Here is a 27,120-nt window from a genome sequence, read left to right on the forward strand (position 1 = left end):
GAAGCGGGTGGGCTTCCCATACTTCTGTTTTCCCTTGAAGGTCGAAAGCACAGCGTCAAAAGGTGACCCGGACTTTGGAAGGATGCGGATTGTCCTTTGAACACTCAGCAAAGTTGGCCTCTAAGCGTTTGGAAAGTGTGACGGGATTCTGAGGAAGGAGCCTCAGGAGCTTCAGGGGTTAACGAGCCGAGGTCACGTCGGCCGTTCGAAGCTCCTCCCCGCGTTGTGAGGTGAAGACTTTTGAAAATCACCCCACTGCAGACTCCTCCCCCGCCTGGAATCCTCGCCTGGAAGTGCTAGGAATGCCTCTGGCTGCTGCGCGCGTGTAGTCGCCGGCTGGCCGTGTGCTGCGCAGGTTTGCAGCAGGGACACCTTGGGACCCGCCACCCCGGGTTTGCAGCCGAGATACCGTGGGGCCCGATTTGCAGCGCGGACACAGTGGAGTCTGTGAACCGAGTGGACACGCGACGCTGAGGATGAGCACCGGGGATCTAGCGCTGCGCTGGGCCATCGCCCTGCTCCTAGCTGCTGCTGGGGCTGCAGGTAAGGCTTGCTCCAGGAGCCCGCGCAGGCTAAGGGGCAGACCCCCTGCACTCGGGGAGTCCCCGGTGATTTATTTATTTTTGAACGAGAAGTGGTGAAATGGAATCACTCGTGAGAACTTGTAGTGAAGGTCCTTCCCGAGCGACTGGAAGGAGCTGTTTTGGAAAGGGGGTGCCGGAGTTGTAGGGACTCAGGGTGGCCTTAGGGGAGACAGGGAAGGGTTCTCCCGGGTCAGCGGGTGAGGGTCCCCCGGAGGTGTTATGGGTCTCCCGGAGCGATGTACGTGGAAGTCCAAGAGGAGAGCTCCCGTCATTCGTTCTAGGGGGATATGCAGGCCCAGCTGCCCAACTTTGCGGCCCCTAGTCCTCTGTGTACACGACTTGGGGTCTCCACAGCTACACACCCAAATCCTGCTGCTACCGCGTGCCCGAAAGCACCGCCCCAGCCCAACCTCCCACCGCACCCCCGAGCTCCTACTGGGTGCAGCCGGAACAGGCGAGCCTCGAGCCACTCCCCTCGTCCAATGGAAGGCGGAGGATGAGGTGCAGGGGCATGGTTTGCGTGAGCCTCCCTGTGGGGCGGGGCTCTACATCTGGGCCTGCTGGGACCCTGCAGAATTTCCGGGAGTGTTTAGTCCTTAATCCCAATCTTGTCCCAGCTTCCCTGGTCCAGTTTCCTGGTGTGCCTCGGGCCACCCAGGCCTCGCTAACCAAGACTATCATCAGCCAGAGTGGGCCAGGGACCCAGCAAGGACTCTTGCTGATCTGCTATGTTCCCACTCTCCGAATGCGTTGGGTTTGGCTGCCCCGTAAAGTGGACTTTCCTTTTAGGAGAGGTGTTGGAATTTGGACGAAGGTTAGACGGTGTGTAATCAGGTTACAGCCCCACCCCCAACTTCTTTGCAGTCCTGGGGCTTGAACTTGACCCTGCACATTCGGGATAAATCCTTGCGTGTAAGCTGCATTCCCAGCGTCCGTTCCCCCACCCCGTTTTGGACAGGATCTGATTTAGTCCAGGCTAGCCTATAAATCACTATATAGCTTAGAATGACTGAACTGATCCGCCCTCCTCCTCCTCAGGAGTGTTGGGATGACAGGCCTGTGCCGGCATGCTCGGAGTTCCCAGGGTGGCAGGCACTCTACCAACTGCGCCCAGCCCCAGTCTGGTTAGTCTTGCAGTCAGCCTGGCTGGGACAGGAACAGTTTAAATGGCTCTTTTCCTCCTCAGAACCAGTGCAGGTAGTAGGAGACTAGAAGGAGTTTGTTAGTCCGCAGGGAATGGCTGTCAGCTGTACAGTCCCTAAAGACGTCCAGCACGCCTTTAATCTCAGCACCGGGAAGGCGGAGGCAGGCGGATCTCTTTGAGTTCCAGGACAGCCAGGGCCATACAGTGAGACCGAGTCTCAGAGAGAGCGTGTGCAAGCCCATTGAACAGGCAAACACTCGGCATTCAGTTGTAATTACAAACAAGACTTGACCAAAGGCCCTAATTTCTCCCATACATCTTTGCCTTCTTTAAGGAAAAAATGTGTTTTATAAAGTCTTGCGTGAGGTCTGGTTTCCCATTGTGCAGAAAGGCCTAAGAGCCTCTGTGCTGACTCCCCAGACTCCCAGCCTGTTTGTCACACCTCATGCTCGTGTAGCTTGCTCTGGCTTCCTGCTTTGCCTGGACCATGTGATCTGTCACCGGGCAGTGGTGGCGCACGCCTTTAGTCCCAGCACCCGGGAGGCAGAGGCAGGCGGATCTCTGTGAGTTTGAGGCCAGCCTGATCTACGAGAGCTAGTTCCAGGACAGGCTCCAAAGCTATAGAGAAACCCTGCCTTGAAAAACAAGCAAATGATCTGTTGTGCATGTGTCTTCAGGTTGGTCCAGAGCAGATGGGGGCTGGGGTGGTGACTCAGTTGGTGATGTGCTTGCAGTGCACACGGGAGGACCTGAGTAGGAATTGCTGGCAACCGTCTAAGCCAGCTGTGACAGCCTGCAATGGCCAGTGCTGGGAGGGTCCCTGGGCCACACACACACACATACACACGCATGCACGGATAGAGCAAGGAGCTGATGTAAGGGGAGTCAAGCATGTCAGAGTGCCCTCCAAACACAGGGAGAGTACAATTTTGCGAGCATTGATAATGTGCCGTGGGTGTATTCATTTGTCTCCGTCATAGTTCTCGTTGAACAGAATTGGTAAAAGTTTGGGTGAAGTTGGATTTTTTTTCTTGTTCTTTTCAGTTATCTATTTTTGGAGACAGTATCTCACTTTGTAGCCCAGGCTGTCCTGGAATTCCCTATGTAGTTCAGGCTTGCCTCATGCGGTGGCAGTTCCTCTGCACTGGCCTTTCTTTTTCTTATTTTTATTTTTTTAGTAGGGTCTCACTGACAGCGCAGGCAAGTCCACCTCACTCCTGAGTGCTGGGAGCCAGTCCAAGCCTTTTGAAGGGTGATGCTCCTGTCTCTGGGTAGTTAATCCCTGCTCTTATCTTCTGCTTCTTCCAGATAAGACTCTGCAGTCTAGACACTCGGCTCTGGTCTGTACTTGGCTCTTGGGCCAAGCTTCGGTGTTCTTCCCCTTTTCGCCTTAAGTACATCAATACTTACAGCATCTGCACCTCTGGGCTTGTGAAGCCATTCCGCTTTGGTTGCTGAGAGAGTGGAATCGATCAGCAGGATGAGGACCTCAGGCCTTGGTTGTCCTAGATGGTTGTTAGCCTCGGTGGTGAGTGCCTTTGCCACTGAGCCATCGTAAGCAGTCCGGCTGAGGCTGTGAAGGACTCAGTCACTAACCAAAGGTGTGCCTGGGCAAGTGTGTACTCACCAGTTAGGAAAGTTGGTGCCATAAGGAAGTTTAGGGCCACTGTGGAAACACTTCTGTAAATGTGTCCTCGCCAGGGTTGACCTCCAACCAGACTCCAGTCTCATAACAAAGGAGACAGCCCTGACCTAGAACCAGCCATTAGGTCCATCCCCCTTATCAAAAACCAGGCAGCTCAGGGTGACAGTGATCATTAGGTCCTGGTCCACTATTAATTCTTTATCAGGAGAAGCATAGTTTTGATAGGTGGGCAGGATGACCCCAGATGACAGCCTTCAGAAAAGAACTCTGGGTACTAAGAATATCTAGCAATATCTGTGCTGTGTAAGCTAGGTTTGCAGGCTCCTGCCTGTTTTAGTCGTTCAAAGGGTAACGGGGGTCAGGAGTCAGGACCTCAGAGCGACTTAAGGGTGACGGTGTAAGCTGGCCTTTAATCCCAGCACTCGGGAGGCAGAGACAGGCGGATCTCTGTGAGTTCGAGACCAGCCTGGTCTACAAGAGCTAGTTCCAGGACAGGCTCCAAAACCACAGAGAAACCCGGTCTTGAAAAACCAAAAAAAAAAAAAAAAAAGGGTGACGGTGTGTGTGGAATGTCTAGAGAAATAATATTCAGTTCGAGGCTGGTTCCCTTTTCTGCATTAGGCAGAGCCAGTCGCAGGCCATTGTTAGAGCTTTTTCCCACATTAATCTCCAGGTGCTCAAAGTGGATCTCACTAGGGAGCATTCCCAGTGTACCCTACTCTTATGTGTAGCCCAGGTTAGCATGTATCCCCTGGCTGGTCTTGAACTCATATCCCTCCTGCCTCAGCGTCTGGAATGCTGAGATTACAAGTGAAAGCCAGCAGGCCCGACTGTGAGCTTGTTTGCTCATTGTTGCTGGGGCGGAGCCCAAAGTGCCCTCAGTGCTAGGCACTGTCAATGACAGCACCTCAACCTCCTTTATGTTGTTTCCTTCCTTCCTTCCTTCCTTCCTTCCTTCCTTCCTTCCTTCCTTCCTTCCTTCCTTCCTTCCTTCCTTCCTTCTTTCCTTCCTTCCTTCCTTCCTTTCTTTTTTTTTGTGACAGGGTTGCTCTGTGTAACCCTGGCTGTCCTCAGACTCACAGAGATCCTGCTGCCTCTGCCTCCTGAGTGCTTATCTTGATTTCCTTGCACACCACCTGTCCTCAGTAGTTTGGGGAAGTGACTGGGTGTGGCAGCACACTTCCGCCACCCAGGATTCTTGACGGGTCAAGTCCTCAAGTCCAGCCTGCGCGCTCTCTCTCTCTCTCTCTCTGTATATATATATATATATATATATATATATATATATATATATGTATGTGTGTGTGTATGTATGTATATGTGTGTATACATACATACATACATATATATATATATGTATATATATATATATGGAGGCCAGCCTGAACTGTATGAGGCTTTGTCTCAGAAAAGGAAAACCTTAGAGAGCAGTGACCACCTATTCGTGTGTGGGAAACACAACAACTGAGTATTTCCCCTTTTGGTTCTTGTGGTCTTGTCGTTCTTGACTTTAGAGATCTGAGGGCCAAGGCTGAGAGGTGTGAGCCTGTTGGCTGGAGTGGCGGGTCCCGTTTTAGTGTATGCTGTACAAAGTGACGGCCTTTTATGTGGTTGTATTCGTCTATAGCCCTGGTTATCCTGGGTCTTATTACTAAGTAGACCAGTCTGGCCTTGAATTCAGAGATCCACCTGCCTCTGCCATGCTGGGATTAAAAGTGTGTACTATGCCGGGTGGTGGTGGTAGCACATGCCTTTAATTCTAGCACTTGGGAGACAGTGCCAGGTGGATTTCTGTGGGTTTGAGGCCAGCCTGGTCTACAAGCTAGTTCCAAGACAGCCAGAGCTACACCGAGAAACCCTGTCTCGAAAAACAAACAAACAAACAAAAAGGTGTTCACCGTTACTCCCGGCTTGTTTTTAAATGTCTAAGATTACGTTTATTTGTTTCTCTGGTCTGTGTGAGTGCTCATGGACTTGAGATGACAGGGGGCAGAGGAGGGTCTCTCCTTCCATCATCCGAGTCCTGGGGATCAGACTCCGGTAGGCCTGGCAGCAGATCCTTTACCCACTGAGCCATCTTGCTGGCCTTGTTTATTTCTCTTATTTGCTTGAGATGGGGTCTCCTCGTGTACCCCAGGGTGACCTGGAAATCGCCGCGAAGCCTAGGATGTGCTCAAACTTGTAACAGACTTCTTGCCTTTGCCGCGAGGTCCCTGGGATGACAGGTGTTCACCCCTCTACCACACCTTCCTAATTTTTTATTCATTTGGTTTTGTTTTGAGACAGGGTCTTGCTATGTAACCCTGGCTGGCTTCAAAGTATTGGTGATCCTCCTGCCTCCCCCTCCTTAGGGCTGGCATGACAGGCTTCCACCTCATCGCCAGGTTATGCAGTGGCGGGGGTGGAACCCAGACTTTGTTGGTGCTGGGCCAGTACTTTCCCACCTGAGCCCCAGGCGCGGTTCGGGTGTGGCGGGTATTTGCACACCTCATGCTCATTTGTACGTCATTTAAGTGAGAACGTGGGTTAGTGACCCATCACCAGGGCTGTGTGGCTTGATGGGGTGACACTCCTCAGCCCTTTCCTGCCTGTGCCCTTTGAACTTCCCTTTTATAATGATCCAACCAGTCCTGGAGTTCTAGATGCCCTGCTCACCCGACCGTCAGAGAGAGTCAGTGAGTCACTTCCTTTACTGGCTGTATAATGAGTCACTGGTCTGGTTAGCACTGGGTAATGGAATATTATCGGCACACTGAACGCGGTGGTACACGCCTTTAATCTAAACTCAAGAGTTCCAGGCCACCCCTAGGTACTGTGACCCTGTTCGAGGAGGGAAAAAAAAAGAAGGAATTACAGCGTAGCTGAGCTGGAAGCCGGGACTTGGGAGGGGCCACTGAACCACAAAGGGGACCACTGGGGTGTGGGGTTTCAGGCTAATGAACTTTTAGATTGTGAAGCTGGGCAGTGGTGGTGGTTTTACTCCTTTAATCCCCGCACTCTGAGTTTGAGGCCAGCCTGGTCTATGCCGCAAGTTCCAGGACAGCCAGAGCTACACAGAGAAACCCTGTCTGGAAAACAACAGCATCAAACAAAGAATTACTTTCAACGTCCTGCCGTCGTAGGGCTTCTTCAAGGCTTCGTTTTCCTTCTGTTGCGTGCTCGTGTGGTACAACACGCGGCACGTGTGTGGAAGCCAGAGGACAGCTTGCCTGAGTTGGTTCTGTCTTCCACCACGTGAGTCTCTGGTCTAGAACTCTGGCTGGCCGCATTGGCAGCACATTGACCAGCTCCTCCATCTACACTCACAGAGAAGAGTTAGCAGTTTGCTGCGTCCCTCAGGGGAGCTCTGCTTTACCTTCAGACTGGAGCGGCTCCAGGTTAGACCCGATGGCTGCAGGTTAGACCCGATGGCTGCAGGTTAGATCCACTGCTCTTGTAAGGGTTCAGTTCCTGCCAAGTCTGTCCACAACCACCTGTAACCCTGGGTCTAAGGGTCTGATGTCCTCTTCTGGCCTCCCTGGACACTGCATTCTTGTGCACAAACCCACACACAGACACATGATTAAAAAGAATAAAAACAGTTATCACAGGGCATGGTGATGCACACTTTTAATTCCAGAACTCTGAGGCAGAGGGAGGCAGATTTTTGAGTTCTAGGCCAGCCTGGTCTATAGAGCAAGTTCCAGGACAGCCAAGGTTACACAGAGGAAACCCTGTCTTGAAGGAAAAAACAACAAACTAAAAACTAAAAAGACTTTTCTTTGGGAGGCTGGAGAGATGGCTCAGAGGTTAAGAGCACTGACTACTCTTCTAGAGGTCCTGAGTTCAATTCCCAGCAACCACATGGTGGCTCACAACCATCTATGATGATATCTGGTGCCTTCCTCTGGTGCATATATACATAATAAATAAAGAAATCTTTAAAAACAACAACAACAAAAAGACTTCTGTTTGGTATCTAGGCAGGGATGGACAGAGGCTCAGTGATTAAGGAAGGGCACTGGCTATTCCTCCGTAGAACCTGAACTTGATTCGCAGCAGCCACGTGACTGCTTAAACACGTTTATAACTCCAGTCCCAGGGGATCAGACTCCCTCTTCTGGCCTCCATATATGCAGGCAATATACATACAATACAATTATCTAATCAGAAATTTATTATGTATACAATATTGTGTCTGTGTGTATGCCTGCAGGCCAGAAGAGGGCACCAGACCCCATTACAGATGGTTGTGAGCCACCATGTGGTTGCTGGGAATTGAACTCAGGACCTTTGGAAGAGCAGGCAATGCTCTTAACCTCTGAGCCATCTTTCCAGCCCTCTAATCAGAAATTTAAAATTACTTTAATCCCAGCACTCGGGAGGCAGAGGCCAGCAGATCTGTGAGTTTGAGGCCAGCCTGGTCTACAGAGTAAGTTCCACAACAGCCAGGGCTACACAGAGAAACCCTGTCACAGAAAAAAAAAAAAAATTTAAATAACAGTTTAAAAAAGTAGCCAATCATGATGCTCATACTTTATTTTTTATTGAAAATGACATTTTCTTCATGTAGTGTATTCTGATCAAGCTTTCCCCGCTCTCATTCCTGCCAGATCTTTCTACTTCTCCAACTCCAGGCCTTCTTTCTCTCTCTTTAGAAAACAGGCAAATAAGTAATCAAACCAGAATAAAATAAAATAAATGAACAGAAACAGAAAAAGCAAGAGATACACACATTCAAGATCTATAAAAACACATAATTGGAAACCATAAAATACAAACAAAAGACCAGTAAAGTTAAAAAAAAAAGAAAAGAAAAGTTTAAAGAAAACATGACAAAATCTTCAAAATCAGCATTGAATTCATTTTGTGCTGCCGTCCACTGCTGCGATGGGGTTTGCGCATCATGGTTTGCGTGCTCAGCAAGTCTCCATTGGAGAAAACTAATTTCTCCTTTGCAAGCAGTTGACACTTGGGGACAGCTTCTGGCTTAGGGATGGTCCCATGTCCAGTTCCGCTCTCAACCCTGGGACCCCGCCTGGCTTGGGGCTGTGCTTGCTGCCACTGTCTCTGTGAGTTTGTGTGTCCATCAGTTCTGTTGTGCTTGGAAGGCCTTGTTTCACAGGTGTTCTGTCTCCTCATCCGAAGGGTTCCCTGGGCCCTATGGGAAGAGACTTAGTCTTTAGGACTAGTATTCCGAGCTCTCTCACTCTGCACATTGCCCAGTCTGGGTGTCTGGGTGTGTTCCCATCTACTGCAAGAGGAAGCTTCCCTGATGAGGGCTGAGGGAGACGCTGGCTGATGGGTAGAGCAGAGTGCCGTTAGGAGTCGTTTAGTTGCTGTGTTCCTTGACCAGAGCAGTGGTAGCTGTTCTCCCTCTCGGTCCCTGACTTTTCCAGTCCCAGGCTGTTGGCCATAGTATCAGTGTCGAGCATGGCTGCCGTCTCATGAGGTGGGCTTCAAGTCTGGTTAGACAGTGCTTGGCCACCCTCACTAGCGTGCCAGTGCATCACGAAATCAGGTGACCCATACTTTAATCCCAGCACTCCAGAGGCAGAGGCAGGCGGATCTCTGTGAGACCAACGCCATCCAATTCTATATAGAATTCAAGGCCAGAACTACGTGGTGAGACCGTCTCAAAATAAAACTTAAAGTTACTTAAATAACTAAATTAGATAATTTTTTTTTCTTTTGAGACAAGGTTTCTCTATATTCCTGGCTGTCCTGAAACTCACTCTGTAGACCAGGCTGGCCTTGAACTCACAGAGATCCGCCTGTCTTTGCCTTCCAAGAGCTGGGATTAAAGGCACGTGCCACCACCGCCTGGCAAATTAGATAAATCTTTATATTTTCTTTTCAACAATCCAGATGTCTATGTTAACGACTGATTGACAGATTTTCCCTTTGCATTTATTTGTTGATCCTCTGCTCTCCTTTTGGGTCTGACAAATTTCACTTGCTATGCTGGGTCAATTTGCCACTCATTGGGGTTGGCCACACTGGTGTGTGGCCAGCTTGGCCCACTGCTGTTGAGAGACCCTTTCTCCCTTTTGCTCTCGTAGCCGAAGACAGATGCGGCAGGAATGAGTTCCAGTGCACAGACGGGAGGTGCATCTCCAGCAAGTGGGTCTGTGACGGCACCCCGGAATGCCCGGACGGGTCCGACGAGTCCTCGGAGACCTGCGGTGAGCCGCCTTGATGTGCTGCTGGAGCGAGGGATGACGCATGCTCAATGGGGCTCTCCCACCGAGCCATGCCCCCACCCTCCCGGGGGCTCCGCTGCTGTGGAGACCCAGTGTGCTTCCAGAGCAGCCCAGGAATGATGGGTTCAGTTATAAACTGAGAGGTGGGGACAGAAGATGGCTATTCCTAATCCAGATTTCCAAAGTCCAAAGTGTTCTATAAGCTCTGTATGAGGTCATCTAAAGGGGGCTGCATGGCTAAGCAGGCATGGGTTCCTGTGACCAACCCTCACGAAATGAATTTGACACCTGGAATCCATATCGTGGAAGGACTCCTGCATGTTGTTCTATGACCACCACTTGTCGTGGCTGTGTGCACGCGCGCACACACACACACACACACACACATCTGATGTAACTAACCGGTATTCATTTTGTGTACTGCTCCTCTTTCTCCCTAGTGTCTGTCACCTGTAAATCCAAGGAATTCAGCTGTGGGGGCCTTGTCAGTCGCTGCATTCCTGACTCCTGGCGTTGTGACGGACAGACAGACTGTGAGAACGGCTCAGATGAGCAAGGCTGTGGTGAGTGCTGCCCAGACTATGGGTGGTGTATGTGTGTGTGTATGTGTGCGCACACACACGCATGCACTAAGGAGTCGGTCGTCCAGGGGCCCTGGGGTGTGACAGCCACCAGGAGCATTCCTAAGGGATTCCACCTGTAATGTGGTTGATCCTTCACCCTCTCCTGTGGCTTAGATCCCACCTTGAGAGACGGAGAGTGGTGACCTCGGAAGCATTTATGCAGGCAGCAAGCCCTGGCGACGGTTGCCGGGCAGCCCTCACGTAGGCTGCGCATGTAGGAAGTGCTCACATATGTCGGTCTCTGTGACTTCAGTACCCACGCTGAGGAAGGAGGCTTCCCCCAGCTGCTGAGCTCTGCTAAGAAGCAGAGCTGAGGTACTGAAGGCCAGTGTGCCTACCAGCTGCTGTCCTGGTGTCCTTACCACCTCTCTGTGCAGCTCTCTGAAGACCCACGGTCCCTGAATATTATATCCGCGTACTGTGGGTTTCCCCAGACCTGCATACCTTCGGTACAGTGGCATTTATACAGTTAGCACAGTAAGCATTTGTAACAGAACCTAAAGCACAAGGTGTAACTCAGCCCTGAGTGAAATATCCCAGGAAGGGGCTCAGGTGTGGCTCGGTAGTAGAGAGCTGACTTGATACTTGATCGTGTGAATGAGGAAACTGAGCCAGAGAAGGCTGTGCAGCAGTTTTCCGGGCCCTGGCCTGCTACCACCACGGCTGTCCAAGCCTCTGCTAAATGGGTTGTGGCCCTTTTAAGCACAAGGATCCTGTCTACGAATGAACCGATGTGTGGTAGCCTGGACCATGGCGTGACAGGGTGCTCTCCTTCCTGTGCACCCACAGCCCCCAAGACATGCTCCCCGGATGAGTTCCGCTGCCAGGACGGCAAGTGCATCTCCCAGAAGTTTGTTTGTGACCAGGACCGAGATTGCCTGGATGGCTCTGACGAGGCCCACTGCCAGGCCACCACCTGTGGTCCCGCCCATTTCCGCTGCAACTCCTCCAGCTGTATCCCCAGCCTGTGGGCCTGCGACGGGGATGACGACTGTGATGACGGCTCCGACGAGTGGCCGCAGAACTGCGGGGGCCGCGACACTGCCTCTGCCCCCAGCAGCGGCCCCTGCTCCTCCCTGGAATTCCACTGTGGCAGCAGCGAGTGCATTCATCGCAACTGGGTCTGTGATGGCAGTGCGGACTGCAAGGACAAGTCGGACGAGGAACACTGCGGTGAGGCCCTGGAAGGGAGGTGAATGGCTCTCCAGCCCCCTACGGGTGCACTGGGGCTTAGCAATATGAGATTGCCCGGAAAGAAGGGTGATTTATTTTGGGTGACGGGCAGGCTCAGTAGTTAAGACTGTCAGAGCATGAAGTCCTGAGTTTGAATTGCTCAAGGCTGCAACCCTGGTACTGTGGGATGTGAAGACAGGAGAGTACCTGGGGCTTGCTGGCTGCCAGGCTGGCTCCAAGCTCAATGAGAGACCCCGACTCAAGGAAACAAGGAGGAGCAATGCCAGAGTGTCCTGGAGAGCATACCTGCATGTACACACACTGCACAGCGCTGTGTAAATAAAATTTCAGCCATAACCAAAGACAAGGGCTGGGTGTGGCAGCATCTGCCTCTAGAAGCAGGTGTGCTGTGAGTTCTAGAGCCAGGACAACCAGGCTCTTGTAGAGAGGCCATGTCTCAGAAAACATTGTTGTTTTCTTTTTTTGGAACAATGAGTTTTTTCGAAGGGCCGGGTCCAGGGCTTACAGAAGGAGGAGTTTTTTGGGGTGGGCATGCAGCTTCGGTGGTGAGTCCACGATCATCATGCAGGGAGCCTGGCAGCAGAGAGCTCACACAGAGCCGCAGCGGTTGCTGAGTGCTCACGTCTGATCCACAAGCAGGAGGCACAGAGAGAGATATAACTGGGAAGCCTGAGTCTTTTGAAACCTCAAAGCCTGATCCTAGTGCACACCTCCTCCAACAGGCCACACCTCCTAGTCCTTCCCAGACAGTTCCACGGCTGGGGACCTGGTATTTAAACATATAAGCCAGTGCAGTCATTCTCATTCACATGCCACATCGCATATGCATGAGGCCAGGGTTCAGTTCCCTGAGTCATTTATTTATTTATTTATTTATTTATTTTTTAGTTTTTTTTGAGACAGGGTTTCTCTGTGGTTTTGGAGTCTGCCCTGGAACTAGCTCTTGTAGACCAGGCTGGTCTCGAACTCACAGAGATCCGCCTGTCTCTGCCTCCCGAGTGCTGGGATTAAAGGCGTGCGCCACCACCGCCCGGCCTTATTTATTTATTTTTATTTTTATTTTTATTTTTGAGTCAGGGTTTCTCTGTGGTTTTGGAGCCTGTCCTGGAACTAGCTCTGTAGACCAGGCTGGTCTCGAACTCACAGAGATCCGCCTGCCTCTGCCTCCCAAGTGCTGGGATTAAAGGCGTGCGCCACCACCCAGCCTGAGTCATTTATTTAAAAATGAAATTATTAGCTGGGTGGTGGTGGCATACAGCAGAAGCAGGCGGATCTCTGCGAGTTTGAGGCCAGCCTTGTCTGCAGAGTGAGTTCCAGGACAGCCAAGACTACACAGAGAAACCCTGTCTCAAAAACCAAAAGAAATAAAAAATAGATTCAAAATTATTATTGATGTGTATACTCTGTGTGTTTGGGCACATACATGGTGCTCAGAGGACAGCTTCTGAGAGTCAGTTCTCACCGTCACTGCACACACAGTTCCTAGGGACTGAACTCGGGGTTTTGGGCTTGGTGGCAATTACCTTACTTGCTAGCCTTCAAACTGCTAAGTTTAAGCTAACTGCGGAAAGGCATGGAAGGGTCTCTGGTTGGTGCTTCTTGTGACAATCACCACTCTGTCCTCCTCAGTGCTGGCCACCTGCCGGCCCGATGAATTCCAGTGTGCGGATGGCACCTGCATCCATGGTAGCCGACAATGTGACCGTGAATATGACTGCAAAGACATGAGTGACGAGCTGGGCTGCATCAACGGTGAGCTCCGCTCCTGCTGTTTCCTGTCAAGTTGGGGTACTGCTGTTCTCCCCTAACGGGGGGGAAGGGGGGCAGGTTCCTAGCAGCTGCATTTTCCTTCCTTTTTCCTTTCTTCTCTACTTATCTACCTTCCTTCCTTTTTTTTTTTTTTTCTTTTCTTTCTTTTGGTGCCCGTCCCGGAACTAGCTCTTGTAGACCAGGCTGGTCTCGAACTCACAGAGATCCGCCTGCCTCTGCCTCCCGAGTGCTGGGATTAAAGGTGTGCGCCAGCACTGCCTGAAACCCAGACCTTCATGCTAGTGGCATACACAAGCCATATAATCCCATGAAAAGAACATTCCGGCACTTATAAAAGTCATTCTCTCTTGAGTGCCCTGAGATCAAACTCATGTCATCTGACCTGGTGGCACTTTTTCTATCTCTCCGGCTGCACGTGACATAACATGACCACACTCCAGGGCTGAGGTATCAGTAGGTTGCTTGTCTAGCGTGCACACGAGCGTGCATGTCTAGTCACCGCATGCTGGGTGTGCTGACACATGCCTGCCACCCTACACTGAGAGGTGGAAGCCTTGCTCACACGTTGAGTTTGAGAACAGCTCTCACTTAGAAAATTCACTGTTAGTTTTTTGTTGTTTGCTCTTTCAAGTTGAACTCAGGACTTCTAATCACTGGACTAGGAGTCACTCGTTACTTTTTAACTGCAGTAACTGCGTTGCCAGAGCTGGGTGTGGTGTGCCGGTCTGGACCCAGACAATGAAGAGCCTGAGGCAGGAAGCACACAAATTTGAGGCCAGCCTGAACCAAGTAGACCTCTGGCTAAGAAACCCGATTCAACCAAAAAATCATATCTTTGCAGCTGTCACTATAATCTCTCTGTAGGATTTTTTGTTTGTTTGTTTGTTTGTTGTTTTGGTTTTTCAAGACAGGGTTTCTCTCTGTAGCTCTAGCTGTCCTGGAACATATTTTGTAGACAAGGCTGGCCACAAACTCACAGAGGTCCGCCTGCCTCTGCCTTCTGAGTGCTGGTTAGATTAAAGGCGCGTGCCACCAATGCCCTGCTCTCCAAGACTTTTTTGAACCTCCCAGCTCTCCAAACGTTTTTTGATCCTGCAAAGTTGAAACAAGCTCTGTTTCTGTTAAACAGTAACTGTCTGCTGAGCTCCCAGCAACTAACCACACAGAGCCTCGCTTTCCCTCCAGCCCTGTGGGGAAAACACCCCATAAGGATACTCCTCACAGCAGGCGTGCTGGAACACCCTGTAATCCCAGTATTTGGAAGCCTGAGGCAGGAGGACTCCCAATTCCAGTGTCCTGAAGTATAAGAGGAAGTTCCAGGCCAGTAGGACTACACAGTTAGACTCCTGGCAGGGGCTCTCCCCGGAGCCACACCCAGCCCCTCATTGGGGATTCTAGGCAGGGGTTCTACCACTGAGCCTCACCCCAGCCCCTCACTGGGGGATTCTAGGGATGGGCTCTACCTGAGCCACACCTCTAACCCCTCACTGGGGACTCTAGGCAGGTGCTCTACCACTGAGCAGCATCCTAGCCCCTCACTGGGGGATTCTAGGCAGGGGCTCTCCCCTGAGCCACACCCCAGCCCCTCACTGGTTGTACCGTTCAATCACTCCTGACGGTTCTCTTTGCCACTAATTAGTGACACAGTGTGACGGACCCAACAAGTTCAAGTGCCGCAGTGGCGAATGCATCTCCTTGGACAAGGTGTGCGACTCCGCTCGGGACTGCCGGGACTGGTCGGATGAGCCCATCAAGGAGTGCCGTGAGTGCTGGGAAGCTGGGGAGCGCGGTGTTTTCGGGGAACTGGACATGTAGTGACTATGGGAACGCGAGCCTCCCCACCCCCGCAGGTTCAGAAGGCCTAGCGTGCATCACTAAGACCTGACAGGGCTCAGGGCAAGAGGGGCCTTAGGGGAGGGGTGCTGGGAGCTGAGGACCTGAGTTCAAATCCCTAGCACTTGTATAATATAAAAAAATCGATAGCTGGGCGGTGGTGGCGCACGCCTTTAATCCCAGGACTCGGGAGGCAGAGGCAGGCGGATCTCTGTGAGTTCGAGACCAGCCTGGTCTACAGATCTAGTTCCAGGACAGGCTCCAAAACCACAGAGAGACCCTGTCTCGAAAAACCAAAAAAAAAAAAAAAAAAAAAAAAATCGATCTTGAGTTAGGAGAGATACAGTTAAGAGCACTTATAGCTCTTATAGAAGATTCAAGTTTGGTCCCAGCACCTAAGTCTGGTGGCTCACAGTCGTCTATAACTCTAGTCCCCTGGCCCTGGTGTCTGTGCATTCATGTTCTCACACCCATGTGCAAATACACATGCACGCCTGAACGTTTTTTGCAAAGACAGTGCAATGGCCTAGTGTTTCCAGTGGAGAGTAAGGGGCTCTAGAATTACCGAGCTGGGTTTCCTCACCCTGTGCAGGGACCAATGAGTGCTTGGACAACAATGGTGGCTGCTCCCACGTCTGCAAGGACCTCAAGATTGGCTACGAGTGCTTGTGTCCCAACGGCTTCCAGCTGGTGGACCAGCACAAATGTGAAGGTAGGTCTGCGGCCCGTCGGGCCGTGGCTCTGACCACCTCTGCCTTTGCCCGCTGAGCCCTGTGCCTCAGTTTCCTCGGGTGCTCAGTGGGCAGCTGTGCAGTTTCCACCTCTTAGGGCATTCAGGAGCCGTCCAAGGGTAAACACTGAGCGGGGCCTGACTGTTAGGAAGCGTGGATCATTGGCAGTCCTGCCTTTTGGGGTCGTCATCAAGAATCAAGGTTCACTCGGGAGGCAGAGGCAGGCAGATCTCTGTGAGTTCGAGGCCAGCCTGGTCCACAGAGAAGTTCCAGGACAGCCAGGGATACACAGAGAAACCTTGTCTCAAAAACAAAAACAAACAGAAAAAAGCATCAAGGTTCAGGCAAGAGCTGGGGCTCAGCTGACAGAATGCTTGCCTCATAAGCAGCAAGCTCCAAGTTCCACCCCATCACATCTTAAGCCCAGCAGGTGGCCCACAGAGACAACCAACACTCAGGATGGTAGTGGGATCAGAAGTTCAAGGTCATCTTCTATGTAGCAAGTTAAAGGCCACGCTGGGCTATGCTAGAAGTCTCAGAAAACAACAAAAGAGGCCGTGTGTGGTGCAAAATATTTTTAATCCCAGCACTTGAGCGACAGGCAGGCAGATCTCTGAATTGAAGGGCAGGTTGGTCTACATAGCGAGTTCTGGGCCAGCCAGGACTACATAAAGAGACCAATAATAAATAAACAGAAACCCCCCAAAAACGGAAGAAAATAAAGAAGTGAAGGAAAGCTGGCTGGATAAGTCCCACATCATATAGCACTGGAGTGAATGCCAGGGTCACGGGTCTGCTAGGGGTGAGAAATCCTCGGGCACTGGAGGACATAACGTTTTGATTTTAGCTCTCCTGTCGCCATTTGTAGCCTTGTAGGAAGGGTTCCTCTTCCCCAGAGCAAACCTTTTTGTTACTCCACACAGATATTGACGAGTGCCAGGAGCCGGACACCTGCAGCCAGCTCTGCATCAACCTTGAAGGCAGCTACAAGTGTGAATGCCGGGCGGGTTTCCACATGGACCCTCACACCAGCGCCTGCAAGGCTGTGGGTGAGCACAGATGGGAAGCCAAGGGGTGGGCAGCTCCTCTTTGGGGTGCTGTCTGGGTATGGGAGCTCTCCGGGATTCATGCTGATAGGGGGACAGTACAGTGAGGACATGGGGCCTCTCCCAGATGTGTCCTTTCTAGGGGTCACCAGCTGAGGCTGTCGGACTCTACCTGTCCCTCTCGCGTCTGGGAGAGGGAGAAGACGTCTGAGCCTCTGTAGCATCTCCAGTTATTCTTACGAAAGAATAACTGGTCCCGGGTTCAGTAGGTAGAGTACTTGCCTGGCTTGCACGGAGCCCTGATTCGACTCCCACACCACTCTGCATGACTTTCCAGGCTCCGTAGCTTATCTCCTCTTCACTAACCGCCATGAGGTCCGGAAGATGACCATTGACCGCAGCGAGTACACCAGCCTGATCCCCAACCTGAAGAACGTGGTGGCCCTGGACACTGAAGTGGCCAACAATAGAATCTATTGGTCCGACCTGTCCCAAGGAAAGATCTACAGGTGAGCCGCAGTCCCGTCACCCGTCACCACCCCATCCCCTGGTGACGCCCAGGCTCCAGGCTCTCATGCGATCCTTTTTTCTGCCTCAGCACCCTGATGGACCGAGCGCCTAGCTTGTCCTATGACACCATCATCAGTGGGGACCTGCAGGCCCCGGATGGGCTGGCTGTAGACTGGATCCATGGCAACATCTACTGGACAGATTCGGTTCCAGGCAGCGTGTCTGTGGCTGACACCAAGGGTGGAAGGAGGAGAACACTGTTCCGGGAGAAAGGGTCTAGACCCAGAGACATTGTGGTGGACCCCGTGCACGGGTGAGTGTCTCAGAGCGGAGGGTACAGAGCACATTGGGGTGAATCAAGGTGGGGGATGCACAGCTGGGTCATGTGATGTGTGTAGCTGAGTGAGAAGGTGTTGAGCTAGAGGGAGACAGTGAAGTGGAGGCTGGGGGTTGTCGGTGAAAGATCAGGGAGGTGGCATAAGGAGATAGTGGCTCAAACCCGAAATCCCTTCACAGAGGAGGTTGAGACAGGAGGATTGCTGCGAGTTACGGAATAGCTTGGGTCGCAAAGTGAGATCCTGTCTCAGAATATTCAAAATAGTGGCTTAGAAGCTGACTCAGCAAGGGGCTGGAGTAGTGGTTCAGTGGTTAAGAGCACTTGCTGCCCTTGCAGAGGAACCAAGTTTAATTCCCTATTTCTGTACCAGGGAGCTCACAACCTCCGGCCTCCTTTAGTCTCGGCACACAGGTACATAGACACAGAAACATAAACAGTGGTGGTGCATGCCTTTAATCCCAGCACAGGTGGAAGCCTGTGAGTGTGAAGCCAGCTTGGTCTACAAAGTTCCAGGACAGGGGCTGGAGAGATGGCTCAGAGGTTAAGACACTGACTGCTCTTCCAGAGGTCCTGAGTTCAATTCCCAGCAACCATATGGTGGCTCACAGCCATCTGTAATGAGATCTTGTGCCCTCTTCTGGCCAGCAGGCATACAGACAGAACATTGTATACATAATAAAAAAAATCTTAAAAAACAAAACAAAAAACAACAAAAAAAAATCCCCAAAGTTCCAGGCCAGCCAGGACTGTTACACAGAGAAACCAAATCTTGGCTCAGTGGGTAAAGACATTTGCTTCCAAGTCTGAGTTTAATCTCAGGGATAGAGTCAACCCCTTCCCCAAATATTGCATAATACACACACGTGTCCATACATTGGATAAATAAATGTTAATAAAACAAAATAAAGGTGCTGGGGATGTAGTTCATTTGGAGTGCTTGCCTAACACGCATAAAGTCCTGGCTTCTGCCTCATGGTCGAACACCTGTATGCTCATAAACACCTGTGACAGAGACACGCGTGTCAGAAGTTCAAGGCATCCCCAGCTCTATCATGGTTTGAAACACGCAGTGACCTAGGCTGGGGGTGTGGCCCAATGGTGGAGTACCTTCCAAGTGTGCAGGAGGCTCTGGCTTCATCCCCAGAACAAGGAACAAGCAGACAGCCTGGGCTTCGTGGTGCATGTGTTTTAATGCTAATGTCTTGCTGACCCCATGGACAGCATTTCTTAGATTGTATCTACCCTCTACGTACATCACACGCATGCATACAACACTATCCAGAATCCCCCTGTTAGCTATTTCCCGGAACACTCAGAGAAGAGTAGAGCTCCTCCCCTTAGTGTCCTGGACATTCAGGAGTAAAGCTCCTCTTCGACCCGTGGAGATCAGACAGGTCTATAAGAATCCATTGCTTACTGGTCTCTGTCGGGGTCCAACAGACTGAGCAGCTGCTGGCACTCCGTCAGTGCTATTCCTGTCAGGCCACGTCCGTGTCCGTGCAGGATAATTTCAGAGTCTGTGCTTCAGGCGTAGCTTGCACTCCGAATGCTGCAGCACCTCCTCTGCAGCGTCTGCGGTCATTGGTACGCGCCACCACACCCCGGCTCTACTCCACGCCTGCAGAGCAGGCTGACCGTCCCAGGTGGTAGGACCCTGCAGAAGTTGTAGCTGGTGTTGGCAGCAGGGCGGAGGGCTGAAGGGGAAATGTCTGTAAAGGGCCTGCCTTGTAAGTGCGGGACCTGAGTTCCATCTTCACTGCCCACGTACAAAGAGCCAGGTGTGGTCCCAAATTGAGAACGAGCTGTTTAAGCTAACCCTTGTCACCAGTAGTGGGAGCCGGCTGTCAGAGTGTCCTCATCTCTGTCTGTTTTCCCAGCTTCATGTACTGGACAGATTGGGGGACGCCTGCCAAGATCAAGAAAGGGGGCCTGAATGGTGTAGACATCTACTCGCTGGTGACTGAGGACATCCAGTGGCCAAATGGCATCACACTCGGTATATCTAAGGGGTGGTCTTGCTTGCTGGGGCTGGGCACCGTGAGGTACATCCTTGACATTATGGCATTGACATTACCTACTTCCTATGCAGCTGGAAGGATTATTGGGTGGTACAAAAACCACAATGTGGCCTTCAGGTTCATATGTGGTAGAGTACTTCTCCCAAAGATGTACCTACCTTCTACCCCAAGTTAGTGAGTGCCCTGAAGTTTTTCTGGCACGGTCTGGAACTTTCTGAAACATTCTAGAATCTTCTAGAACATTCTGGAATATTCAGGCAAACTGGATGATCTTGTTACCTCTGCCGTCTCCATATCTCCTTGTCTGTTCATGCATTTTAGATATTCCCAGTGGCCGCCTCTATTGGGTCGATTCCAAACTTCACTCTATCTCCAGCATCGATGTCAATGGGGGCAATCGGAAGACCATTTTGGAGGATGAGAAGCAGCTTGCCCACCCCTTCTCCTTGGCCATCTATGAGGTGACCCTGTGAATTGTGAGGGGATTTGGCGCAGCCCTAGGTCTGTCCCATCCGTTCGAGCCAACACTGATCAGTACTGGCTCTTATCTAGAGCTCTAGAGAGGTGGTGGAGTTGCAGGTTTTCCTGGAATTGTTTTTTGTTACTGTTTTTGGGTTTTTCTGGGGTTTTTTCTTTTTGTTTTTGTGGTACTAGGATTGGAACCAGAGTTCATGAAGAGACAGGAAAATGCCCGAGGCTCACTAGCCAGCCAGTGTAGCTAACTCAGTGAGCTCCAGGTTCGGTGAAAGACTGTCTCAAAAAATTAAGGGGAGAGTAACTGAGAAAGACACCTGACATCCACCTGTGACCTCCATACACACATACACCCCACATATGTGTGCATAGCACATGCCGAACATGAGCATATGCATGCAACACACACACATGCACAGAATGGTTAGGAATAGTTATTTTATTGGGTTTTTTGTTTTGTTTTGTTTTTGGCTTTTCAAGACAGGGTTTCTCTGTAAATTTGGAGCTTGTCCTGGAGCTAGCTCTTGTAGGCCAGGCTGGTCTCGAACTCACAGAAATCTACCTGACTCTGCCTCCCGAGTGCTGGGATTAAAGGCATGCACCACCACCGCCCGGCTAATAATTTATTTTAACTTTATTTTCCGTGCTTTGGTGTGAAGGTGTCAGATTCCAGGGAACTGGATTACAGACAGTTGTGAGCTGCCATGTGGGTGCTGGGAATTGAATCCAGGTCCTCTGGAAGAGCAGCCAGTGTTCCTAACTGTTGAGCCATCTCTCCAGCTGTCTAGCCCTATCGCTACATTATAAAGTAGAAACTTTCCACCACACCCAGTATTGCTTGTGCGTAGAGAACCCCAGAAGTTTGGGGAGGTCATGGAGATGCGTGCTGCTCTGGTGGCTCATGGGCTTGCTTGTCTTCTTCACGTCACCCGTAGGACAAAGTGTTTTGGACGGATGTCATGAATGAAGCCATTTTCAGTGCTAATCGCCTCACGGGTTCAGATGTGAATTTGGTGGCTGAAAACCTCTTGTCACCTGAGGATATTGTCCTGTTCCACAACATCACACAGCCTAGAGGTGAGCCCCTACCCTGAAATACATTTCCCTGCCATTGAGAATTCCCGAGACTTCTGCTCTGGTGCATCTGATGCCATCGGCTCGTCTCTCTGAACGTCCTCTTCTCCCCCAGGAGTGAACTGGTGTGAGAGAACGGCCCTCCCCAACGGTGGCTGCCAGTACCTGTGCCTGCCGGCCCCACAGATCAACCCCCACTCCCCCAAGTTCACCTGTGCCTGCCCTGATGGCATGCTTCTGGCCAACGACATGAGGAGCTGCCTGCCAGGTAGGGGCACAGTCCCTGGAGCTGTACCCACATGAGCCTGCCAAGGCTGACTGGACACCGGCGCTGTCTGGGGACTCCTGGACGCACTAAATACACTTAGACTGGGCACACCTTTGTGGCCCCGTTGTATCTTAGCTCCTGTGGAAGTCATCTGACTTAGGCCAGGGTATCAAGTGGGAAACAGGACCCCTGTCTCTGACATCATCTGAGAAAGGCTCAGTTTGGGTTTGTTTCCGTCTGTCTTCTGTTGCTAAAACATATTGCTTGAGACTGGATAATTTATAAAGCATAGAAGTTCATGGTTCTGGATACTGGAAGTCTTAGAGGGCACTTCTTTCTGCATGCTAACAGGTGAAGAGATCATGTGTTGAGACAGCAAATGTTCTTATTTTATCTGTTCATTTAGTTAAAGGACACTGTTCTGATTGGAGGGCAGGTTTCAGGACAGTCAGGTTACACAAGGGAAACCCTGTCTCAAAAAATTATTAAGCCGGGCGGTGGCACACGCCTTTAATCCCAGCATTCAGGAGGCAGAGGCAGGCGGATCTCTGTGAGTTCGAGGCCAGCCTGGTCTACAAGAGCTAGTTCCAGGACAGGAACCAAAAGCTTCGGAGAAACCCTGTCTCGAAAATCAAAAAAAAAAAAAAAAGTATATAAAAATAAAAAATGGTGGTTCAGTTTCTTTTCTTTTTTGAATTTTTTGAGATAGAGTTTTTCGGTGTAGTACTGGTTTTTCTGGAACTCACTCTGTAGACCAGGCTGGCCTTGAACTCACAGAGATCCACCTGCCTCTGCCTCCTGAGGGCTGGAATTAAGGATGTGAGCCATCACTGTTCATTAGTGCTTGAGTTCCTAACATGCATTTTGGAGGTCACTGTCCCATCTCAGGGACCAAAGTGTCCTCGACACTTCCAAATCCTATTGTAAGAACAGGATAGGTCCTCTGGAGGCTGAGGCAGGAGAATCACAAGTCTGAGGTCACTCTGGAGCAGTGCCGCCAGCTATCATTACCGCCTCAAGGCCCTGGACCTGGCCTGCCCTCCACGCAGAGCGGTGTGTGAGTAGCACCCCAGCTCGTGATCATGTCTTTTGTCCCATCAGAAGTTGCACCTGTCCTGACCACCCTGGGGACATCCACCATCAGGTCTGTGGTCACTGGAGCAACCGCGAGGTCTCCACAGCACAAGGAGGATCAGTCGGCTTCCAGCACTTCCAGGGAGCCCGTGGACGTCCCTGGCCTCAGCACGGCTGAGTCGGTGACAATGTCCCACCAAGGTAAAGGCCAGGCCCACCCTACATTTGATTAGTACACTGATTTGGTTAGTGGGATCGGGGAGTGTGCCACCATGCCTGTGTGGTCAGAGCACAGCTTGTGGAGTCTGTTCTCTCCTTCCACCTTGGGGGTCTTGGGATCCTCTGTGGACACTGGAGGACAGCTCTGCCTGAGATCAGTCCACATGGCTTACGCAAACCTTGATAGCATCTCCAGATTTCCCTGAGCAGGACAATAGGAAGACCGTGTCAGGCAGTCTCCTTGGGTGGCTCCTGTCGTCACACGTGTGTCTTCTTCTGACCTCAGCCTCCTCACTCTGTCCTTTGTCTTACCCCAGTCCAGGGTGGCAGAGGGAGCGAGGAACAGCCACAGGGTGTGAGTGCCTTGTCCATCATCCTCCCTGTTGGTAAGTGCTGGCTGGGCTGCTGACATGGTGGGGCCCCTGAGACTTCATGCTTACCCTGCTGGGCCACCCCACCTCTCTGACCCTAAATGGAATGTCCCTGTCTGAGAGACAGCCCAGCATGAGGGACAATGCCCCTGCCTGCCTCTGCCCCCTGTCCCCTGCCCCCTTCTAGTTCCCTTCATTACAGACAATACTGAGTGCCCCCAGTTATGGTGGAATACAGCTTTAATCTCACAGGCAGAACTTGTGAGTTTGGTTGAGGCCAGCCTGGTCTACAGAGTTCTAGACTGGCAAAAAGAAAGATGGCCAGATGTGGTGGTGCACACCTTTAATCCCAGCACTCAGGAGGTAGAGGCAGGCAGATTTCTATCAGTTACTGACCAGCCTGGTCTACATAGTGAGATTCAGGACAGGCTCCAAAGCTACACAGAGAAACCTTGTCTCGGAAAACAAAACAAAACAAAACAAACAGAAAACCACAACCAAACAAACAAAGCAAAGTTGTCAGGATCTCAGAAGATAGAACAGTGTCAGGCTATGGAGCCCAGGCTGGTTCAGAAGTTGGCATCCTCCTGCCTCATCCCTCTGAAGTGCTAGGCTTACAGGTCCTGATGCCCTCACCCTGCAGGGTTTTTTCTTTGTCTGATAAGGAAGTATAATTTTACATTCAGAACACATCGCTGTCGTGTGAAGGTCTCCTGGGGCCCGCCCTGACCGAGCCCTCTTTCCCCACAGCACTGCTCATCCTCCTTGTCTTTGGGGCCATCCTGCTGTGGAGAAACTGGCGGCTAAGGAGCATCAACAGCATAAACTTTGACAACCCAGTGTACCAGAAGACCACAGAGGACGAACTCCACATTTGCCGAAGCCAGGATGGCTACACCTACCCCTCAGTGAGTGCCCTTTTGTGGGAGAGAGGGCATCTAAGAAGCTGAAGGACAGAAGTTTGGTGGAATGGAAAAAAGGAAGCCAGGGGTATGCGACAGCTCAGCAGTAGAGGCCCTGCCTAGAGTCCCCAGTGAGGGGCTGGGGTGTGGCTCAGGGGTAGAGCCCCTGGCTAGAGTCCCCCAGTGAGGGGCTGGGGTGTGGCTCAGTGGTAGAGCGCCTGCCTAGAATCCCCCAGTGAGGGGCTGGGGTGTGGCTCAGTGGTAGAGCCCCTGGCTAGGATCCGTCAGTGGGGAGTTAGGCAGGAGTCACTGGCAGAGCTCCTCCTAGCATGCTTGAGTCCATGTTTCATCCTTGATGACTGCAGGAGGAGGTTTCAGGCTCCTCTGGGTAGAAATTGGGTGATATGCAGAGGAAGCAGTCCATTGCAGAGGCCTGTGATAGGACTGGGCAAAATGCATTTAAGAAGCATGTGGAAGACTGGAAAAAAGTGGCTCTGTTGCTAAGAATGCTGACTGTTCTTCCCGAGGAGCTGGGTTCTATTCTCAGGACCCACAGTGGTCTGTAACTCCAGTTCCAGAGAATCTGACACCTTCTGGCCTCCGCAGACATGAGGCACACATGTGGCACAGATTTTCATGCAGACAAAACACCCATACACAAAAACATAATTCTAAAAAAGAAAAAAGAAAGTGCATGATCCGAGAGCCTGCAAGTGAGGAAAGAGGGCATTGTGAGCCTTGGGGCTCACCATAGGGAGAACTCCTGCACTGTGAGCCCTAGGGAGGACTCCTGCACTGTGAGCCTTGGGGAGGACTCCTACACTGTGAGCCCTAGGGAAGACTCCTACACTGTGAGCCCTAGGGAGGACTCCTACACTGTGAGCCCTAGGGAGGACTCCTAAACTCTGAGCCCTAGGGAGGACTCCTAAACTCTGAGCCCTAGGGAGGACTCCTGCACTGTGAACCCTAGGGAGGACTCCTGCACTGTGAACCCTAGGGAGGACTCCTGCACTGTGAGCACTAGGGAGGACTCCTGCACTGTGGGCATCAAGAGGGTTCTCCACAAGAGGCTTTACCCAGCACCCTCTGGTGGTTGTGCAGGGGCCCGAGGCATTAGAGAGATGCATGTTGTGTGGAGTGGAATGTGCTGAGCTCTGGCCCTGTGCACTGCCCATTAGACTGACTGTTTCCTGTGTTTGTGGTTTGCTGACAGAGGCAGATGGTCAGCCTGGAGGACGATGTGGCATGAACAGCTGCGAGAACCATCTCTTTCCGGGATCCATTACCACTCTCAGGCAGGAAGGACACTTGTCCCCACACCTCCCTGTCCAGGACTGGTCCTGTCACCTCGGTGGCCTCTGTGTTGCTCAAAGCAAGATAAGAGTAAAACTGGGCTGTGGGCCAAGCTCAGCAGCCTGCCTGCCCCAGGCCCTGTTTTATATATTTATTGTCTAGGGGCAGAAAAGGCTGCTGGCTGTGCTCAGGACAGGAATTCTGGCTGGGATTTTTCCACTCATCTTTCTTTCCTTGGAAGGCAAAGAGGCAACCCCAGAAGCTTCTTCATTCCCTGCTTTCCACTCACAGGAAGGAGGAAGGGACCCAGGTGGAGAGGCCCTTTGTTCTGAACATTCAGTGGCAGGTGCTTGTGACAGGGTCCCAGGTACCACGGCCAATCCCTAAACTCAGGACTCTCTGCATTTACCTCCACCCTGCATGCCTTAGCTGCCCTCCAGGAAGCCTCTGCTCTGCCGCCCCATCAGGCCTTCCAAGCTGCTGTGGGCCCTGCAGAAGCCAGGAAGTGACTTGTGGCACCCGGGCACTGGTCTTGGGGCCAGCGCGCCAGTGACTGATTCCTGCCCGTGCCTCCGCTGAGACCTCACCCGTTCCTGGAGGAACAAGCCTGTGCCGCCATGCCCTCTTCATATCTATGAAGTGCCTGAGACTTCCAGTTGCCTTGCTCAGGAGCTGAGGCTGTGTGTGCTGTCTGGGCCCCCTGCTGCTCAGGCGTGGCCGTCAGGACCTCAGTCCCCCAGGCAGCCTGGTTGTCCGCATGGGACCTGTGCTTCATTTCTCTCCTCACTTTCCCGGTTCAGGGTTGGGCACTCCGCACCTGTACCCTGAGATCGCACTGTTGGGTGGTGCGCTGTTCCGGAGCTCTGGGCCAGCAGCGCCCCATGTCATTGGCCACAGAAGGCGATGCCCAGGGAGGAAGGAAGACATCAGATTGGTCAGGATCCAAGCATCCGCAAGATCTGCTCTCTTCAGTGCTGGGATGGAACCCAGAGCCTCTTTGGCTTCTATTTTATTTTATTTTTTACTATATATCTACACTTTAACCCCTGCCTGATAGCTTCTGATTCTGTGTCCACACCCGGAGCAGTTTGGCTGTTCAGCTCCTCTCAGGCCAACAGAGACTTCCCTGCTCAACTGGGCTTTGGTATACACCTGTCACCCTAGCAGAAGAGCCTGAGGCAAGTGGGGTGTCAGGAACTGGCGGTCAGCCTGGGCTATACAGTAGAACACTGCCTCAGCAAGGAAAAGGAGAAGCAAGAAGCCTACGTGATTTTTCATCCCCGAATCAGCCAGGTGTGATGGTGCACCAAATCCCAGCACTAAAGAAGCAGAGGCAGGTGCATCTCTGAGTTCCAGGCCAGCTAGGAATACACAGAGAGATTGCATCTGAAAACCAAAAGAAATCCCATAATCAAGTCATTTGGGGGAACTTAGAAGAAGACTAAGAAATCACCACAAATTTGCCACACGGGTAACTCAGGATGACAGTGGCAGTCCTTGGATCCCTGCACACGCCCAGCTGAAGGGCCCCACTGTCGGGACAGGAGGTCGGGCACTGTAAGGAGCTCTGAGCCAGCGGCACCTGGCTGTCTTCATTCTGTGTGTTTGTTTGAGGTTATCACACTATCTATTAAATCTATTTATTTTTACACACCCTGATTGCTGCACTTGTTGGTGACGTTTCTCCAGGTTGACTGGCTGAAACTCTGGATGCTGTGTACGAAGACTCTTTGAACGCACTGTCCTTAGGCCTGTATGTTGCCTTGAGGGATGGGAACGGCTTTGAACCCGTTGTTCGGGGTTTTCATGGGCTGAAAGTGTCTTACTA

The 27,120-nt window shown here is 51.6% G+C and overlaps 1 protein-coding gene across 1 annotated transcript; it reads left to right on the top strand.

The window, feature by feature from the left end:
• The first annotated feature begins 287 nt into the window (after nucleotides 1–287).
• Nucleotides 288–27,120, top strand: Ldlr (low density lipoprotein receptor). Its single transcript, XM_057768555.1, has 18 exons — nucleotides 288–543; nucleotides 9,415–9,537; nucleotides 9,996–10,118; nucleotides 10,968–11,351; nucleotides 13,002–13,124; nucleotides 14,782–14,904; nucleotides 15,568–15,687; nucleotides 16,630–16,755; nucleotides 17,090–17,261; nucleotides 17,351–17,575; nucleotides 19,477–19,595; nucleotides 19,939–20,078; nucleotides 21,027–21,168; nucleotides 21,281–21,433; nucleotides 22,535–22,708; nucleotides 23,044–23,112; nucleotides 23,848–24,005; nucleotides 25,213–27,120. The coding sequence occupies exons 1-18, from the start codon at nucleotides 477–479 to the stop codon at nucleotides 25,246–25,248; spliced, it is 2,577 nt and encodes an 858-aa protein (XP_057624538.1). The 5' UTR covers nucleotides 288–476; the 3' UTR covers nucleotides 25,249–27,120.

Source organism: Chionomys nivalis, chromosome 4 (assembly GCF_950005125.1).
Source record: "Chionomys nivalis chromosome 4, mChiNiv1.1, whole genome shotgun sequence".
Lineage (NCBI taxonomy): Eukaryota > Metazoa > Chordata > Mammalia > Rodentia > Cricetidae > Chionomys > Chionomys nivalis.

Coding starts and splice junctions, on each gene's coding strand:
- Ldlr (XM_057768555.1), top strand. CDS start 477: ATGAGCACCGGGGATCTAGCGCTGCGCTGGGCCATCGCCCTGCTCCTA. Junction 20,079..21,026: donor TCTCCTTGGCCATCTATGAG/GTGACCCTGTGA, acceptor CGTCACCCGTAG/GACAAAGTGTTTTGGACGGA. Junction 23,113..23,847: donor GTCCATCATCCTCCCTGTTG/GTAAGTGCTGGC, acceptor CTTTCCCCACAG/CACTGCTCATCCTCCTTGTC.